At 38.9% G+C, this 20,767-nt stretch overlaps 1 protein-coding gene across 3 annotated transcripts in view; it reads left to right on the top strand.

The window, feature by feature from the left end:
- Positions 1-20,767, top strand: part of LOC120500562 (amyloid beta precursor protein) — a 186,696-nt gene that overhangs the window by 91,687 nt on the left and 74,242 nt on the right. For all 3 annotated transcript variants that reach the window (XM_039705626.1, XM_039705625.1, XM_039705627.1), the window contains exons 4-6: positions 4,521-4,633; positions 6,067-6,260; positions 12,335-12,534. In XM_039705626.1, the coding sequence (XP_039561560.1) occupies positions 4,521-4,633; positions 6,067-6,260; positions 12,335-12,534 (507 nt within the window). The remainder of the gene's footprint in view (positions 1-4,520; positions 4,634-6,066; positions 6,261-12,334; positions 12,535-20,767) is intronic.

Raw genomic sequence — 20,767 nt, 5'->3', positions numbered from 1 at the left:
AGTTTAAAGATCGTGTGAATGGTAGCCTTCACTATAATTCCAGTTCTTTGTTAGAGGTTGATTCTTAATGATATTCTTAGTACTTTCTGTGTTGAAAAATGAAATTTCTGGACCAGAACTTCTGGTCTTACAGCAAAAAATCTGTTGTTGTTCCAAGAGTATTTTTCAGATAATAGAATGTCCTTGACTGAAATAAAGTTACTAAATATTAAAATGTGGCATTATAACATCTGCAAAACTGTTTTTGAACAATGTGAGCTGGTAACCTGTTGTGATACACCAGGATGGGGCAATAAAAGAAGTCTGCTACAAACACAATGGACAACTGGACATCAGGAGGGGAGTCACTGGCATTATGGGGGCAAAGATGATATTTCTAAAATTAAATTAAAATGTGACTTACTATGTTGACACAATACACATTGTGGTGATGTGCAGTCAAAAATGGAAAGTTAAGCAAGAAGAAATTTGCAGAATGTTGAGCAGGATGTTGGCTGCCTTCAGCTAAATGAATGATGGGCACATGATGGTGGGTTTTAATGTGGTAACACAGCCTCTACTCAGAAGTCCCCTTTAGGGCTGTTTTCTCCAGATGGCCAGAAACCCATAAGCCAGCAGGGTCTGGTTTTAACCAACCCTTCCCAGCAAAAGTGGGTGAGCAGCTACTGGAACACAAGTTGCTGTTATACTGGCATGTTGGATAACCTGAGAGAATGTATGGATTTATAAACTCATAACAGAAAAATGGTGCCATCATGGTTTATTATTAGAGTACCTCTGCACAGGACAGATTTCCAGCTGTAATCAAAATACAAGAATAGTAATAAATTTAAGGCAGACAGAGGTAGTGTTGTTGGTGGTAATGATACCAATGCTTATCCTGCTTAAACAAAACAGGAGGGGTGTTGAGGACCAGCCCAATATGATGCAAAGTCAGTGTATTGCTGGGTTGGAACTAAAAACAATATTGGAGTTGAATTTGGCAATCCCATCACCTGATAGTACAAATTACAACCAGCACTGGTCTGGGTTGCTCCATCAGTCAAAGTAATGCATAGCTCTCTCTGTCATGGTATGTACTGGCAAAGAAAAGTAGTATTACAGTTTTTCCTTATTTTTAAGAGCCTCTCTTTGGATGCGCAGGATTGCTCTCCCTTCATGTGTGCTTGTTTTCCCAGTGTAATCTGTGGGTTACTCGCTCAAAAAAGCAAAGAATCCTATAAATTTTATGACTCAGCAGAATTGAAAGTTAAACAAGTACAGGAACAATGCAGGCAGAAGCTTGCCTGCAAGCCTAAAGTGCTAGAAGTGCTTCTTTCTGATGGATTTGTGTTTCTGTTAGATTACTCCAAGGAAATTAAATATTGCAGTTGTCAAATTACTTCAGTTGAGTCTGTGAAACTGCTACTTGAACATTAATTTATTTTAAAAAGAACCAAAAAAATATAGAACAGAAGTTTAAAGCTTTGCATTTAAACTTCAGTAGTAATTATTGAGAAAGGAATGAAAAAGGTTTCTAGAACATTAGCTCTGTGTATGTCTAATAGATAGAGCTGAATTTCATTTGTAGTAAAAATAGAATTGAAGGCAATAGAAATCCCATGTAATGTTGCAAATGATTACTATTGCCTAGATTTTCACACACCTAATTTACTATAATTCTATATATTGAAGGAGTATTACCATGAGCAGCCATCCTCTCCCCACGTCCTCTGTTCCTTCCAAAAAACAGAGGAGGGCTTGTTCCAATGGATTGTTTATTTCTGTGAAATTCAGCAACTGTTTGCAACATGGAGCCATATCTGAAACAAGAATTTGGGTCACTGTGAGGATGCTCTTGCCTTATTTTCAAGCAATATGATTCTATAAAGCAATGCACATTTTCTGAGTGCTAGTCAAATCTAACACTGTATCTTCACTGACATCTGAACATCGACTCTTTCTGAAGTGTATTGTTACGAGTTGGTTGATATAATTAGATGCTCAAAAATTAATGTGCTTTATTTTAAATTATTGCATACTCATGCATACTTTTAATGACACTGCAGCCCAAGCTGCCTTACCCAGAATTTTGGACATACAGCTTTCCATTTGGTGGATGTAACTCAGTGGTATATCCGATGGTGTTACTTTTCACAGAATCATAGAGTGGGTCAGTGTAGAATGGACCACAGTGGGCCATCTGGTTCAACCTCCCTGCTCAAGCAGGATCATCCCAGAGCACATGGCACAGGATTGCATCCATGTGGTTCTAGAATATTTCTAGTGAAGGAGATTGTACACCCTCTCTGTGTCATCTCTTCTGTGCATCTGTTTCTGCCCATTGCCCCTTGTCCCATTGCTGGGCACCACTGAGCAGAGCCTGGTCCCTGCTCTGGCCCCTCCCTGCAGGCACTGACAGACACTGATGAGGTCCCCTGTCAGTCATCTCCTCTTGAGGCTGAACAGCCCCAGCTCCCTCAGCCTTTCCTCATGAGAAGCTCCATCCCTTCATCATCTCTACAGCCTCCACAGGACCCACTCCAGGATCTCCCTGTCTCTCTTGCTCTGAGGAGCCCCAAACTGGACACAGCACTCCAGACGTGCCTCACTAGGGCTGAGTAGAGGAGCAGGATCACCTCCTTTCACCTGCTGGCAATGCTCTTCCCAATGCATCCCATTGGCCTCCTTGGTCCCCAGGGCACTGCTGGCTCAGGGACAGCTTGTTGTCCACCAGGACCCCCAGGTCCTCCTCTGCAGAGCTGCTCTTCAGCAGGTTGGCTGCCAGCCTGTGATGGTGCACCATCCAGGGTTATTCCTCCCCAGCAGCAGGACACAGCAATTCTGCATTAAACCATCATACTCTTGAGTCTTCTGCAAAGCCTCTGTGTGCTTGTCCACTGCTCAGGCACTTGACTAAATTAAAGCATTAATAGTTGCCAGTTACTTGTGTCCTGAGAAAGTTCAAGTGTGTGCCAGGCTGGTCTCCAAAAAGCTGCAAATTTATGCAGCTTTCACTGCAGGATTTGTGTGTGACACCCTTGGGAACGGAGACTTTGTTAAATGAAAATGCATATTTTATATTTAGGGTTACCAGAAAGTGTGCTTCCTCATTTTTGCAAGGTAATTTTGGGCGCCTCTAGAAAATGCTTATGTTAATTTACAGGCATTAGGGTGTGCCAAGGAAGCATAAAAATAACAACTTTTCCCCCCTAGTTAATTAACAAAGTCAAGGAAACTAGTTGCTATTTCATAGTTGACTAATTGACTTTAAGGACTTCAGATCAAAGGCACTGAAATACAGTAAGGAATTTACTGTGAAATGCACATCTTGGTGTGGTATATAGCAAAGGTGTGTTTGTTGGATTCTGCTTTTTTCCTATGCATTGGGTGTTGGTTATTTTTAAAACTGACTTTTTAATTGTAAGCCTTAAGGGCCACTTCATCACTTCCCTGAGATGACTCTTTACTTAAAGCAAACTTGTAGTCATTTCATTTTGATCAATTAACCTATTATTGCATCCTAATATCCATTGGACCATCTTGATTCTTTCATGTAACACAGACTGTAGTTTTTTGTAGGCTGCAGACAAGTGGGCTTTAGGGAGCTGATTTATGCCTGCTGAGTCGTGTGCTTTCACAATCCAGTATATGTTCAGTATATACACTTCCCTAAAGTATTTCAGTTTTTCCTTATTTTTAGAGCCTCTGTAATTTTCCATTTAAAAAAAATCTTTGAGAGGGTTTCGGGTTATTTAATTGCAACTTCAGAATTGTACAGAAGTACAGTGATTTTAGTCTAATAAATCATGTTACTTAGCACCTCAATTTCTGAGTACTGATGCTGTGAGCAGTGTTCATTTTGTAAGCATGTAAATTTTTGTTTTGCTGTTGAAGATGGAGCAACCTCTTTGGTCAGTTATGTCCTTGGGAAAAAAAGGCTCTTCACCCAGTTTGATCTGAGCAGATATTCTGGTGGTCATGAATCATCTTGTTTCCTGGCTGATAAGCTCTACTTGCTTATCAGCCTTCTGGGCTAACATGAATTTATCTGGCTGATGAAATGAGGATGCAATAAAGAGGCTGCAGCAGCAACAATAACTGAGTTGACTGTGTTGCTATTAGCACTGTATCAATGGAAATATTCTCAAATGCTTTGAAACAAGGTGATGGTGTCATTTGTTTTATGTAGAGCACCAAAGGCAAAACGTACTTGTCTCTCCCTGCCACTGTAGTCTCCTTCCTGGAATCAGACCTGCCAACTCCTGACTTCATGTTGCACCACACATACCTGCAATGGGTCCTGCAAGTTTTATTATGAGGTTTTATAAACAAATATCTATGAGATCAAAGGCTGGAGCTCCTTTCCAATGGCAAGTTGAAAGATGGTCATAATTTGAAGCATCTTCTAGAAACTGTTCCATTCTCTGCAAACCTGCCACTCATTCACAAAAGCTGCTAGGAGTAGCTAGAGGTTTAACAGGATGAGATACTGGAAGTAAAAATAATATTGTGTTGATTTCTTTTCTTTTCCCTTCCAGTGGGCGAGTTTGTGAGTGATGCCCTTCTGGTGCCAGACAAGTGCAAGTTCCTTCACCAGGAAAGAATGGATGTGTGTGAAACTCACCTGCATTGGCATACGGTTGCTAAAGAGGTACATTCATTTGTCTTAAAATTTCCTGCCTTTTTTCTTTAAAGCTGTGTCACTCTTCTGAGGATGATTTAAAATATAGCAGCAACATAGAAAACAAAAAGCAATACTTTCAAATGTTTGAGTGAAAAGCATTTTGGGATTTTTTTGTAAGGTAGGAAATGGGAGTCAGAGCACAATAGAGACCATGACTGAATACTTGCCATTGACCTTGGAACATTGACCCTCTTTCACAGCACTATTTTTTTCTTCACAAACACTCACAAACTCACTGTGTTTTCTGCTTCCTCAATTTTCCTGTGTTAGCACTGGAACTAAATGCCTAGGATTTACCTTGAATCATTATCCCGGGTTGACACTATCCAGTATTTATCATGGATATTAGTATGCCAGATGTCCACAGAGATCAAACAGGCCTCAGGGAGTGTACTATGTGAAATTAAGCAGAAAAGGGTCGGAGAGCTGATCAAACAAGGACTGGCCAAAGGCATTTTGCAGGCACAGTTTTTACAATTTAACAATGCTTTACTGAAAATACAAATAAACGCAGTGTTACAATTGCTAATGTGTTTTGGAGTTTTTTTCCTTATGTAGAGAGATTTAGGAATAAAAACTGAGATGAGTTTTCAGGATTTCTGATTGCTGGCTTTTTTGGAACCTCTTAGCTTGTACGTTATTGCACCTTCTGGAGATAAAATTTGAGATGTGATCAGCAGCTTTTCAAATTTTCAGTCCTTGTTTGAATTATACTTACACAAAACATGTAAAGCACCAACCTCCACACAAAGGAATTCTAGTTCATTTTGACTACTTGCAAACTTAAAATGGCAATGGCCTGGAAGGACATAATCACTGCAAAACTGAACCATTTTCCTTTTTCCATCTGTCACGCATCACTATATCTTTAAGGTATAATTATGCCAAACTGACTGTTTTCCAAACAAGGCTAGGAGGTACTGTACTGGCAGAGGTGTCAGACCAGACACAGCGTGTTTCCAGAGTAAGAGCTATTTCAAATGTTGATTTACCTTGAGGTGAAGTTTTCAATAATGCTTCAGGATTGGGATTAACACATGAAATAATTATTCTGTCATCACGTTTTCTGTTTATGAGGCAGAGCCAGTGAGGATTTTAGAGAGGAAGATAAGGAGTTACCATTGTATACAGGAGAAGACAAGCCTTTTGTTCTGGGAAGGGCTGATAGGAGAGCTTGTTGCTTGCAGTGGACACGGGTAGGGAGCTGCTTACAGTAAAGTAGTGAATGGAAGTGTGATCTTTCTAAATCGTGTTTCAGATTTCAGAGATGATGCAGTTCACCAGCCTTAACTTCCTAAGGCAATATGTAGTCCCTTCATATTTTCTCAAGGTCTGTGAGATTTTATAGTCTTCCTCCATGCCAATGTTGTTGCTGCTTTTTTTCCCCCTCTTTTCTGCAGTCCTGTAGTGAGAAGAGCATGAATCTGCACGACTATGGCATGCTGCTGCCCTGTGGAATTGACAAGTTTCGTGGTGTGGAGTTTGTCTGCTGCCCCTTAGCAGAGGAAAGTGAAAATCTTGATTCAGCTGATGCTGAAGATGATGATTCAGATGTCTGGTGGGGAGGTGCAGATGCCGACTATGCAGATGGAAGGTACAGTGACTTTGTACCCTTCAACTTGTTATTAAGATGCCAAAAATCTGTCTAAAAGACCTTGGCATAGAAGAGTCTTTGTATCTTATACATGAACTTGCATTTACAGTGGTTGAAAGCATCAGTGTTCTACTTCTTTTATTTTTAGCTTTCTACAGTAAAGTTTATTGTTAAAAGATACATTTTTAAGGCACACTTTTTAGTGCCTTTATCATTTCTTCAGTGAGAATTATTGCCATATTTATCACAAAAATGCCTAAATTAATATTTTTTACAAATAATGACAAATGGTGTACTCCTAAGATGCTTCATGTGCAGTCTGGAGTACTGCAGCAGGTATCAGCCAACATAACCAGTGGAGTTCTTGAAATGCCTTCATTTGTAATAGGCATTAGCTGTGTGCTAATTATTATATTATATTATATTATATTATATTATATTATATTATATTATTGTTGCCGTGACAATATTTTTCTGCTGACAGTTAGTTTCTAAACATGATCTAAAGGAAAATGTGCATTATTATGTAGCCTTTGACAGATTTGTTAATTTGCTGCTGTTGAGAAGGAACATGGAAGTTTCCTTTGCAAGGCAGTGATGGGTGACAAGATACCATCCCTGTCCTTACCCTTCCCATCCCCTGTGCACACAGGTTAATTTTGAGCCAGATATGGGTTATAACTGTGTTGTAACACTCAGTGGTAACTGAGTGGTCTGGTGCTGTTAAAGCCTTTCCATATCACTCTCCTGAGCGTGTCAGACAGCAATTGGAAGAGCAGAGAGTACCATGTCATGTCCTTGCAACTGGATGTCAGCAACTTGCAAAGATGGCTTTCTTCATAAACTATGATCAACATTCAAATTCTGTTTGTGCTCCCCAGGCTTTCATCACTTTGTACTCTGCTAATGCAGTGTTTCTACCTCTTTTTTTTGTACAAATAATGCACAAGATCTTAAACTTGGGGCTGATTGCATGTGGTTTCAAGGAGTACCCAGAAAATAAATGGGGACCAAATTATGTGAATAGTGCAGAAAGTTAATAGGTCTGAATTGTGCTATGTTTGGACTTGCTAATAATCTAGATGGAAACAATTCAAAGAACAGTGCAGAGATGAAGGACAGAGACTGAATTGCTGTGATTTGATGTAATGAGGTGGCAGTAAGACCTAGAATACTGAGAACATATATAATGGTGGGCAACTAAATCTTTCCTGGCAAATCATTGATAAGTGTAGCAAGGCAGTGTCCTTTGTGAATAATGGAATAAGTTTAAAATAATACTTCCCAATAGTAATTTCCACTTTTCTGTCATAAATAGGAGTGAATGGTCAGACATGATGCAAAATCCTACATCAAAGAACTTTCCATATTCCCTATTGGTATCTTTGGACTTTCTTCTGATTTATAGTTCTAGCAACTGTCAGTGTCACTATTTATAACCCTTTCAGTAGGATTTGTAAAGCTGCTTTTGGGCTTTTGCTGTGTCATTTCTGTATATTTAATTTAGATTTTGATAGGGTGTTTAAATTTTCTCTCATTCTAAGAAATGAGAGCATACCTTGTTCTAATGGAAAGGTTTCATTTTTTCATTATATAAATATATATACACGCAAGATAGATCTATCCATCTGTCTTAAATATCTATTAAATATATAGGTAATGTATTTACTAAATATATACAGCTATATATGAAGTACATGTCTTATACATACAAGATCAAAGATGCCAAAATTATTTTAAATAAAAGAGCTTACACGGGTATAGAGTACTTGTTCGTAAGACAAATATCCGCTATATTTCTGTCTTTTTGTGTTTTTCACTGAACATTTAATTTACTATTGTAGTCCATTTTCTTCCTCGTAAGGGAGTTTAATATTTGAAGAGATGAGTTCAAGAACACCTTCATAAATTTTGCCTTCTCTAGGAATGGGAGCTGTAATTGCATTTCAATCCATTTCTGAAATTCCAAGCAAATACTGATTTTTTTTTTACCCTCCCCTCCCACAGAAGTGCTTGCAAAAGGAAAATGAAAGATCCTTCTATGGGGCACTTGTCCTTCATCTGCAGATGAAGAGCCAAGTAATTTTGGTGGTTCTTTTAGAATGACTCACTCATTTCTTGCTGCCTCTTAAGCCAAGTACATTTAAGCTGTGTGTATTGCAGCTAGAAATACTCTTGAATTTTAGTTTATATATATGTATATATTAAATATATATATATATATATATACTTACTTACATAGTAGTACATGGTAATTGAAGTATTTTGTGTGTGTGTATTTATTCGTATCTGAGCATATGTTTGTGTGGCTATCAATACATATATGGCTCAGTCCTAAACTGATTGTGAAGGAGAAAGGAAATGTAAGGTAGCAGAACACTTTGCTAATGCTAAATTGCCAATATTCTCTGCTATTAAAGCATGTCTGTTTAAAGTGCTTACTCAAGTCTACCTTTGTCACCTAACATGGGTACCCAAGTGAAGGTGACATGTTTGAGGTGGAGGTGACAAGCTGAAAAGCAGATGATTATATTCTTGTTTCTCAAAACTATGACAGAGCAGAATCCAACAAATGTGGCTAATCTATTTTGCGATAACTTTACATCTTGAACTATTAGATTTAAATTTTTAAATATTGCATTTCTGGTTCTCAGTGTGTAGGGGAAAGCACATTGCAGCCATTCAGTTAATAAATGCCCTTTTTCAGACTGTTGTGTTTTCACCTCCAGCAGTTGTCTCTGAAGCACTGTATTTATTTTTTGGGGTTTTTTTTTTTGCTTTGTCAAGGATGTTTTCTTCTCCACAGGGGGAAGAAAAGCTCATCTGCATGTTGTAGCCACGCTGTTAGAGGGAATGTGGAGATAGCTTGGGCTGCAGTGCCTCATACTTGGGTGTCCTTCCTACCCAATATTTGACCACCACCTGGGCCTGGATGTAAAAGGATGTGATTTGCTTGTTGTGGCTTGTTGGCAGTACTTGGAGGAAGGTGGGAGGGTGTATTTTGGTGATATATGTACCCGTTTTATTCAAGAGGCCAAGAGGCAGGATCCACAGGGGCTTTTGAAATTGTCTTGTCATGCTCATCCTGAAAAAGTTTTAAACTCTGACAAAGAGGTCACAACCATTTTTAAGCAGTGGAGTTCCTTATTGCTATCATCACCTTTAATTAAAATTTACCTTGAAGTCTGCCTGAGGGACAGTCAGATGTAGGTGCTGACTTTCAGTATAACTGCAGACCTCTCCCTGAATAGCTACAGCTCAGTCAAGTGACCTGCAAGCTTTGGCTGCTCTTGCAACTCAGCACAGCCTGGTGGCCCTCCTGCCTGTGTGTGGGAACTAGCTGGAAGCTTTGATGTCCTTGATGTCCAAAGCTGAACATCTTTAGGAGTGTTAGCCAAGGTGGAAACTTCCAGGTTTTCTCTGTTGTTTTGGTTTGAAAGACAGGTATCTGCTAAGGAAGGCAGGAGCATCCCTTGGAATGGAAAATGTAAACCCCTTCTCTCTGAATTATTACAATTTTTGAAATTAAAGAGGCTCTCAGACAAAGATATGAGAATAGGAATAACAGCTTTTTATCAGTATGCATTATAAAGCAGATAAACAACAATAACAACTACAATAACAACATCAACAACAAACAGAACCAGAAACACGGTGGCAGCCTCCTTCTGCCTAGGTTCAGCAAGCTGACTTTATGCACCCACTCCTTCAAGTAGTTTCTTCAGGTAGCTTCTGAAAGTTGTCATGTGGGGCTCTATATGGCTGCTCTTCACCTCTGGTTCATCCCTATGATGCAACAGGAGCTCTCATTGAAAAGAGCATACCGTGTTTCTTCTGCTGGTAGTTGGTTGTACGGTAGAGCTTTTTCAGCACGTGTCACTTGTTTCTGCTCTTCTTTACCAGTGAGTCTAAAGTTTTCACCTTCCGGCCAGTTTGTAGTTATTTCCAAAACCCCAGGGTGATTTGGGTTTCTAATACGGGCCCACAGTGTGATGAGAGCAATCCACTTGGTCCATATAGCAGTGGTGGCATGGTGGGTGGAGGAACCTTGCCTTTGAACATCCACCCCAGCACCGGTAGTCGGGGTGCCAGGAGGAGTTGTGCTTCTGTACAAATCACCTCTGAGGTGGCTTGGACTCTTCACAGGCAGCCAAGATTTCCTTCTCTGGTGGGAGTGTAGTTGGCTTTGGACCCTCTGTAACTTCGGCTTCAGAATCCAAGTGGTCAGCCAGGCACCTTCTGCCAAAGGGTCCAGGACAAACCATTGTTCCCAGCTGCAGAGTAAAGCACATTCCCACCTCTGGTGTTATTGTGACTGGGCCAAGGGCTACAGCATGAGCAATCTCTTGCTTGATCTTGGCGAAGGCTTGTTGCTGTTCAGGGCCCCAGTGGAAATCATTCCTCTTGTGGGTAACCAGGTTGAGAGGGCTCACAATTTGGCTGTACTCAGGAATGTGCATTCCAGAAAAACCTATGGTGCCTAGGAAAGCCTGTGTTTCCTTCTTGCTGGTCGGGGGAGACATTGTGGTGATCTTGATAACTTCAGTGGGAATCTGATGCCATCCATCTGGCCACTTTACTTCCAGGAACTGGACCTTTCGGGCAGGTCCCCTGACTTTGCTCTTCTTGATGGCGAAGCTGGCTTCCAGCAGAATCTGGATGATCCTCTCTCCTTTCTCAAGTACTTCCATTGATGTGTTCCTCCACACAATGATGTCATTGCAGATGAATTGTACAGTGGAGACGGTGAAATTTCCAAGCCAGTTTTTAGAAATCAGTAAACATTTAAAGAGGAACGAAGAGGGTTTGTGCCCATTTTTAACTTTTTGTCCTGTATAAATGGAAACAAGTCATCTTTCATGCAGACTCTTCTGTGAGGTGGCTTTAACCACATCTATTCATAAAATATACCTGGGTTTCCCCCAATGGAAAGCTGCAGTATTATTTGCAGTCTCTCTTGTGTTTCTGGAGGCCAGGTATTTTGGGGAGAAGGGAACAGGGAAATCATTCTTGTTTGTATAGAGGCTTAACTCCTAATAGAGTCAGGTTTGTGGCATATGAAAATTTTATCAATGTGTTTTAACTTCTTAATGCCCTTTTAAAAAGGAATCATACTGTCTTCTGTTTTGCCGAGTTCGCTTTCAAAGTTGTAGTAGGCAACATAATATAAAATGAAATATTAAAGGCTTGATCTCTGAGATGAGTTAGAGAAGTCACTAACTTCGCCTGGAAGGCTGTTCAACCATATGTGATGCCATGAGAAAGAATTCACACCCACTTGTGCATGAAGTTGACAGAAAGTCACTGTGTGTTTATATATTTAAAGATCATTTATTCATTAGTAGTAAATTTCAAGGAGAAGATAGGAAACAAACCTGAAACCTTTCCACAACAGAGCACTAAGCTCAAGAAATATTTCAAAGGCAACAGTAGCAGTAGCCAAACATTTATTTTTTGACCTCTTGTCTGTATCACTCAGAACAGAACTAAGAATGATCCCAGAAGATTCTTGACATATTAATCCACCAAATACATTGCTTAGTCAACTTCATTGTTTCCTCCTGTTGTCCTGTATAAGTGTCCTTTCCATTCACATAGCACTAGTAACAGCAGAAGGAGAAACTCTGCAGTCGGTAATTTGAGGTCAGTTCAACACTTGGTAGTCCTCTATGAAAAGCATGCAAGGAACCTCTAGATAAGCTGTCTCCTGAGAGAGGCAGAAAAGATCCTGAGGAACTTTCTTGCATCTTTCACATCAACTGAGTGCATTTTGTGCAATGTTGATCTTCTTTCAAAATGAAATTTGGTTGATGGTATCATGGAGTGAGCATGTTTACATATTATTCAACTGTCAGCTAATGTTGACCTTTTTTTTCTTTAGGCATTTCTTAAGCATTTCTTACTTTTTGGGACATTCCAGAGTCCTGGATTCTTTCTTTTCTATTTAAAGGGAAGGGAGGGAGATTAAGAAAGAGGTAACTGTTTTCCTTATAGAGATTTCAAATAAAATGTTCTCTCATATTACCTTGAAGTAATTTTGTTGCTGACACATCATGATAATTTTCTTCATTTAGCGATGATAAGGCAGTAGAAGAACAAGCAGAGGAAGATGAGGAGCTAACTGTTGTGGAAGATGAAGATGCTGATGATGATGATGACGATGGTGATGAAATTGAAGAGACAGGAGAAGAGTATGAGGAGGCAACTGAAAGAACTACCAGTATTGCAACCACTACCACCACAACTACAGAGTCTGTGGAAGAAGTTGTCAGAGGTAAATTCATCAGGCTTGGGGCTGAAACACTAATCCTGCTGCTTTGCATATTTGCACTTTACAACAAAAAAATGTTCCAAACAGCAAAATACCCAAAGCTGCAGTATTCTTGTGCTTTTTGGCTCCTGTAATTTGTGTGTTTAATCCCCTCACCTTTCCCTTTCCCAATACAAATATTCTGTGGGGTTAAATCTGTGACAACCCTTTGGATTTTCTGACCTCCAGTCCTCCTGGTGCACAGATGCTGCACGGACTGTCTGTCCTTGAGTTGTGTTTGTTGTGTGTATTGTTCACAACATTTCTTGTTCAGAAACAGAAGGGTTGATTTTATTTTAAAGTAGTATTAAATAAAATTCAGCTGTCATATGTTGCAAATAGGACAGGAAAGTGTATATGGTTTATCATGTACATGAGTTACAGAAGGATATGAAGTATCAGTTCCAAGCAGGAGGTAGGCATGAGCTGGTTTGGTCCCTCATATTAACAGCTGTGATGGGTCATTTTGTGTGATTGTGTTAGATACTTGTTTGCTGTGTTTCTCCATGAATTAGTAATTCAGTAAAGTTAGACAAATTTAAAATAACTATGCAGAAAAATGAACCTAAACTAATGAGTTTAATGTGTGCTGATGCAAGTGTCATTGTAAATGACAGCATCATTGTAAATGAAAGAGACGGAGGGACCTTGTTGAGAACATACGTATTAAGAAGGGGTCTTTACTATGGAGACACCCTGAAAGCTTCTCTAAAAGGATTGAAGTGTCAGAGCTTCATTCATGTGGACTGAGCTCTGTTCCAGGCTGCCTTGCCCAAGCTCTAGTTATAAAACATCCTAGGATGCTCTTCACAACCCTTTATACCCAGTTTTCTAAAGCTGTAACTAATACTATGTCTTTAGCATTAAAGAACACAGAGAGTGGGTTTGTCCAGTTTAGGAGGAGCTGCTTTTCAAGTGGACAACTGTTGTAAAGCCATAAGATCTAATTGTGGGCTGGTACTGAGCCCTTTCTCTGCCAAATCAGTGGAATGGCTGCCATCAGCCATAAATAATTAAAAAGCGTAAATGCAGTGTTATACTTTAAAGATACTTGAGCTATTGTAGAATCAATTTTTCAGGCAGTTTTATTTCTCTGCATATTTTAATGAATTGTGACCAAAATAGTAATAATAGAACCACTTACAAACTTATTTTCAGTGAAAAGGAAATTAATCTTTCCTAGAGAATGAAAAAGGTCCATTGGTGGGAGGATAGTATTTTCATTCTGCAGCAACCACATTTCTATGTGTTTATTGAAAAGTGTGAATAAACTTTCCCTAGCATAGTATTTGCCAGTATTCACTTTCCTACCTTTTGAGAAGATGATCTTAACTCTGAATTCATATGGTCAATAGCAGCAGACCCAGTTTAAACTTCTGGATATGCTCTTGCTGGGCTTCAGATGTTAAACCCAGACGATTGTGGGTCTGAGGTTACAGGGATTCAGATGGTGAAATTAGTGTGAAATACTCATTTTTCACCTATGGTCATGGGGAGATGTTAGCATTGAATTTGTGCTGAAGAAAATATGGCTCATTTATGAAGCCCTGTTCTTGATTTTTGTCTCTATGTGGAGCAAGGGAAGTGACTCTGGTGGCCAGGATTTAGGTAAGGGAGTGGTTTAATTTCTGCAGTCATTGCCATGGTGTTATGGGTGTTGCAGAGCTGCTCCCAAGGATCCGGGCTTCCCATGATTTTTCCAGCATGTGATGGAAGCAAGCAGCAGCACTGCTTCCCCCATCATGCGCAGTTGTTTGGAATTTTGTTTCTTCTGTCCTTCTGCGCAGGACATCAGAAGGACACAGGAGGTGACAAGAAAAATCAGTCTTTGCATACAACAATCTCTCTAGTAGTACAACAAAGAATAAGCAGGTTTGGCTTAGTGCTTCCCATCAACATCATAGAGATTAGAGGAGAGATCATTAGATCATTAGATGTACAACAAAGAATAAGCAGATTTGGCTTAGTGCTTCCCATCAACATCATAGTCAATCAGATCCCATTAGAGGAGAGCAGTGGGGTCAGCCCAGCAGCCTGGAACAAAACATGTAGCAGCTTCTCTGCCCACCTGCCAAGAGATGTGGGGGAATCAGCAGCATAAGCCTCACCTGCCTCCTCCAGCAGTGTAATAGTGCCCTATATCAGTTGGTTTTGCTTTCTCTAATTCAGCTGAATTTCTTTAGGCAGTTAGGAAATAATCTGAGCGGTGCTGCTTTGTGTGACATTTTGACTGTATTTACTGTCTGGAGTTATAAGTGAGAGACCATATGCCGGTTTCCTAGCAAGAGAAAAGTAGCCTGATGTTGGTATAGTAGGTCTTAGTGCAATTGATCCATCATGAGTGGTTTCTCCTGAAGATTTTTAACTGAAAAACTTGAAATCCATTCAGTGACTCCTACAATATATTGTAAAGCAAGAGAGATTAACCCTGATTGCCAGACCTGTCAGCTGGGAATTTTGGGACCATATTAGTAGTGTATGCTACATTAATTTGAGGTTTTTTTCCACACTCCATAGCATTGCCCCACTTTCACAGAATCATAGAATGGCCTGGTTTAGAAGGAAACTTAAATATCACCCAGTTTCAACCCCCTGCTGTGGGCAGAGATGCTTTACTCTAGACCAGGTTGCTCCAAGGCCTGCCCATCCTGCCCTTGAACGCTTTGAGGGATGTGGCATCCGCAGCTTACCAGGGCAACTTTTCATCTTCAAAAAGTTATCATCTTTGTAATGTAGTAGTAGTTCCTTACTCTTCTTCCTTGCCTTCAAGGCTATGCAGTATGCTTTATTTGGAGAGGGATGATGCGTGATTGCATTTCATATCAAGAAAACATGATTGGTTGCTATATAAATAGTACACATTCATATAAATCCACTGGGGTTTTTTGCTATGAGATCTTCATTAAGAATGATCATCTACTGTAATTTATGAATGAGAGGTGATAAAAGTAACCTAATGGATTGGCATTTATAGCTTTTAATTAGGCATTTTAATTTAAAGCACAGTTATTCCCCCATAATGTAATACTTTATTATACATTGTAATTGGAGGAAATCTTTTTCGTAATCTGGTGGTCTTGTTGATGGAGATGCAATGTAGTACTACCTTTCTGGGTTGAGGGCAAAAGTACTGAAATACTAAACATACTAATAGTGTTATTTTATATAAAGTTGGAAGGTGGAGAGCAGTTTCATTTGAAATATATCTTGCCAGAAAAAATTACCAAGAATCTGTTTCCCTAGAGAAGATATCATATTATTATATTGAAGCAGTAATTAATTGCAATTTTTTTTTTTTTCTGAAGATTTTGCCATGTAAAAGGCTGGAATGCACTTCTAGGCTAATCCTCATGTTCACTGTCATGCCATGGTAGCAGAATTGTCATGTTACGTGTAAATTACCTTTTCTAAAACACATAAATTCATAAAACTATATTATCCTAGATTTGAAATCAAGCTGGGTTTTTTGTTTGCTTTCCGGCCATCAATGGTAACTTCATGGCACTTTAGTTCCAAATATAGTTCTGTTGTGCACAAGAAATAATTAAAAAAAATCACATATTTGTTCTGCTTCAGAACTTTAAGGCTTTGTATTTTAGCCAAATATGCCATTAATTTTTTATGTATTCTAAATATGCCCTTGCAGTAGTTTAAGAATAAACATTATAGAGAGAATTTAATCTTGATTACACAGGATGGAAATTACAATTTAAGGCTATTTAACAGCTTTAGAGGACTGTCCTCAGTATTGCATTGAGAAGTCATCATTTTGATTTTTTAACTTCTCTCTGTAAAAAAGCATTTTAGCAATTGTGTAGCTTGTGCACCAACTTTAGTCCCAGGGCAAGTGCCAGCTTCACAGCTGTCTTCTCCTAATTCCAAAAGCCTCTTCTGAAATTAGCTCTTGTCTTTGAATACCCAAATTAAAATTTGGTTGCCTCTTCTAACCGTATATTCAGAATGAGGAAGTTTTGTTTCAGTGAAATTATCTTCAAATATTCCCTTTTGATTGATTCATTGAGTAAAAACAGTTGTGCCTTTTTAGAACACAAAGAGTATAACTGAAAGAAAAACAGTGCATTTGCTCTTGCCTAATTTTTCTCAGCTAGTTTAAGAAATAAAGACTAATGTAGGGAAAGATATATATTAATATCCTCAAACTACAGCTCAGTTCCTGAAGATATGGAAGCCAAAATTACTCCAGTTGTGTTGTTTTATAGTGCCTGAAGAAGGGGAGCATATACCTCATGATACGCATTTGGGAGGTTTATTCCTTTACCATCTCTTGCATTTATCAGTTACTTACTCTGTTCTTTAGTGAGATATAAATGGTAAAATAAAAGATCCCATATACTTCAGCAGCTGTTTGAGGTCCTCGTTTAAGAAGTGTTCAGGTCCTGTGTGATGGTGACACCGTTTGAATGGACAGCAAACACACACCAGTGCTAACGGGCTCCTTCAGACCCTCAGTATGATTTAATTGTGTATACTTGATTATATCACCTTCAGACTTGCAGGGCTGGTAGTACAAAAAGGTTTATCAATACAATATATTTTCCATTACCATGGCTATATTTATCAAAACCTCACAGTATTTATAAGTCAGCATGATGGTACCTTTCTTCTGTAGCGTTAAGGTAAATAGGTTTCTCAGAGGTGTAAACTAGACATGGGAAACCATCTTCCAAGACAGGTCAGAGTTAGTAACCTAACTCCTCCTGTTGGTCCCTTTTTTCTTAGATCTCTTCAAATTTAATTTCTGATTTAAGGTTTGGGGCTGACTGACAGTACTAAATGTGCTTAGTTCCCATGATCATGTAAATAAATTCAAATCCTGGAAAATATTGAATAAACTTGATATTTACAGTAATAGAAATATGTAAATGTAGCTTTAATTATTCTCCCTGTTAGAAGTTTATGTTTTATTTCCAATTTCTCAATTGAACATGTTGTTAGGGGGAAAAAAAAGGGGCATAAAAAGCATGGAGTTGAGATTTAGACATAAAGAAATTATAATTTCACTGATTTGAAATTATTTTTCTTCAAGTAGCAGGAAAAATAAATGGTAATGAAAAATTTAAACTGACATTCAGAACCATATTTTATATTTCCCTCTGTAAAAAGTGATCATCAAAAATATCCAAAATGTTTGCACATAAATTCTAATGAGCTCTACTTACAGCATTTTGGTAAATGAATGCTTATGGAAGTACTTTGTATAATGTCAGTATACATCAATGTCCACATACTTAAAGACTGTATTTCCTAGGGTGCTGAAGTGTGTGCTTTTCAAAGAAAAAATAATAAGGTCTGTGCCAATGCTTAATGTAACTGGTTAGTTTTCAGTATTCAATACTTAATTTAAAAGTAAATCAACAAGCTTTGCCATAGCACTGTCCTTCAGGGAGTGCTGCTTGCTTGGTTAGAAATAACTGGGTTTGCCATGACATGTTGGAATAAGTACAAGAAGCTTGCAGTGGGGAAAGTTGACTTACATTTTCCTGATTATCTCAAAAGTAATTTGTCATGTCTAAGGTTTTGGAGAACGGAGATATTGGCACCTGTGATTTAGGACACAGGGTGAGAGAAATTTGACTGTTGGAGTAGAATGGTTTGAAAACTCTGAAGTGTCTCAAAGCAACTGTTCATGAACCTGGGTTGTCGCAAATGCTTGTCCTCTTTAATTGTATCCAATTTCTGAAGCTAAAGGCAAAAGTTTGTCTTTGGAGGGGGAAGCGTTGCATTAGTAAGCAGACGAGACTCAGTTGCTCTATGAAGAAAAGCCTGTTCTTTATTCACATAACTCATTTTTATACAGTTTTCACAGACATCGTGTTTTACTCCAAATGGCTAGTAGTTTTCTTGCTACTCAATTCATTGGTTAGTAACTGACATTCTAACTAACAACATCAAATCTCCCTAATTTTGGATTGTTTACATATCTTCTTATCTGATTCTCATGGGACAGATTTCTTGTTTATTGCAGGTGCAATTTTTTTTTTCTACAATAATAGGTTTTTATGTGAAGGGATTCTTATTCTTAAGATTTCTTCACATGGGAACTTAGCTAGCTGCACTTGGAAGAAGGCCAGCTGGTAATTCAGCAGTGCAAGGCCTGGTTTTATAAGGCCTTTCTTTTATAATACCTCCACCTGTGTGTAACAGGAAGAGTAAGTTCCTTAAACAAAGCAAAGCTCATTGTTGATGCTGTACTGCATACAAATTATTTGTGGTATCAAATAAAACTGAATTGCATGTTGGCAAAAAGTAACTCATCTTTGCCTCAGTTTTCAGCGACAGAATTAAAATATGAAACAAACACAGTTTTTAATTTTTTGATGAATCATTTAGCTTAACCCACCCACTACAGCAGTGCATGCTGCCTGCCTGCTCCTAATATCTGCTAAAATAGCGTAGTTCACCCCCTGTAGACATTAATTGCTATACTTGGCAGCAGCAGAAGGAAGAGGAAGTGGTGTTTGGATTAATAGCCCAAGAAAACCTGTTAAATTTCTCATCTCAGCCCTTCATTTCCGTGTCTTCTCAGCTGAGGTGTTGCAGCTGAGAACCAAATGCAGTGGTAAGGGCAGTGCAAGGCCTGGTTTTATAAGGCCTTTCTTTTATAATACCTCCACCTGTGTGTAACAGGAAGAGTAAGTTCCTTAAACAAAGCAAAGCTCATTGTTGATGCTGTACTGCATACAAATTATTTGTGGTATCAAATAAAACTGAATTGCATGTTGGCAAAAAGTAACTCATCTTTGCCTCAGTTTTCAGCGACAGAATTAAAATATGAAACAAACACAGCTTTTAATTTTTTGATGAATCATTTAGCTTAACCCACCCACTACAGCAGTGCATGCTGCCTGCCTGCTCCTAATATCTGCTAAAATAGCGTAGTTCACCCCCTGTAGACATTAATTGCTATACTTGGCAGCAGCAGAAGGAAGAGGAAGTGGTGTTTGGATTAATAGCCCAAGAAAACCTGTTAAATTTCTCATCTCAGCCCTTCATTTCCGTGTCTTCTCAGCTGAGGTGTTGCAGCTGAGAACCAAATGCAGTGGCTTTTCCGTGTAAGGACAAGTGATGGATGGGGATATAGAGAGGTGCAGGAGGACTATCCGGCCCACAAACAGGAGTGACAGCACCAATGCCCAGTAACAGAAGCTGGTTTAAAAATGTACCTTTGCTCCAAAGCAGGGGTGAAGGAAAACTACTCTGAGCTCTCTACAGAAAATGGCAGACAGGCACGGTAGCATTGGGAAAGGGATGAATGACAGCAGTGACACGTTTCCTAGACTGAAGTGGCACCACACTTCCCTCAAAAAGAGCAGTCATGAAACAGCAAACCAGAGTACTTCCCCCTCTCTTGTTTATTCTCCATTTGGATCATAAACACTGGAAGACAATAGAACATTTCTCTCTGTGGTGACCTAAGTACCATGTAGGTCTGACCAAGGGCAGTAGGGTTGGCAGTGCAGGCTGGAGGGAAGGGTGTCCCTCCCCTGATAGGAGGTGACAGGTCAGGCAGGGGGCCTGTAGACGGCCACAACAGTGGGCTTCAGAGCTTCTGGCTTGCTCTTTTTAATATATTACTCTGTGGTTTACTAAACACTTATTCAAGTGCATCTTCATGACTATAAATGACTTAGTTCACCAATGAGACAATTCCAGTGTCCAGTCTGATGGACAATTACCTTTGCTTTTGCACATTCAAATCTCTGTTGCTATTTCTGTGGGAGAGGTACCTATAGGAAATTTCAGACTAAATCTGTAAACAGTTTCCAACCTGAAAACAGTGCAAAATAAATCAGTCTGTATAGCAAAACAAATATTTTGAATGGAAACCTAGAAGGGGCTTACTGTGTGGCTACAGGCTAGCCCACAGTCAGCATTAAATTAGAAAGGCTGAATTGTTGAGAGATTTGTATTTTCAGAAATTACATTTCCTGTCAGTAAAAATTATTTTGATTATACATGTCTGTTTTATATCAGAAGTCGCTATTAATTTTTAGTTTACATGTGATGGCTTTTCCAAGACTGTTCAAAGATAGCTTTTTGTCAAGATTTGACTGTATAATTGGGTGGTGTGGCTGGATTTGGTTTTAAAATAAATCAGGACAACTACTTGTATACTAAAAATTATCTATAATTAATCATATGGTGATATACAATTAATTGTAGTTCATGTGCTGTG

The sequence above is a fragment of the Passer montanus genome, unplaced genomic scaffold (genome assembly GCF_014805655.1).
Source record: "Passer montanus isolate IOZ18808 unplaced genomic scaffold, ASM1480565v1 scaffold180, whole genome shotgun sequence".
Taxonomy (NCBI): Eukaryota; Metazoa; Chordata; class Aves; order Passeriformes; family Passeridae; genus Passer; species Passer montanus.
Note: the sequence above shows the minus strand (reverse complement) of the source record. Positions and strands in the feature narration are given on the sequence as shown.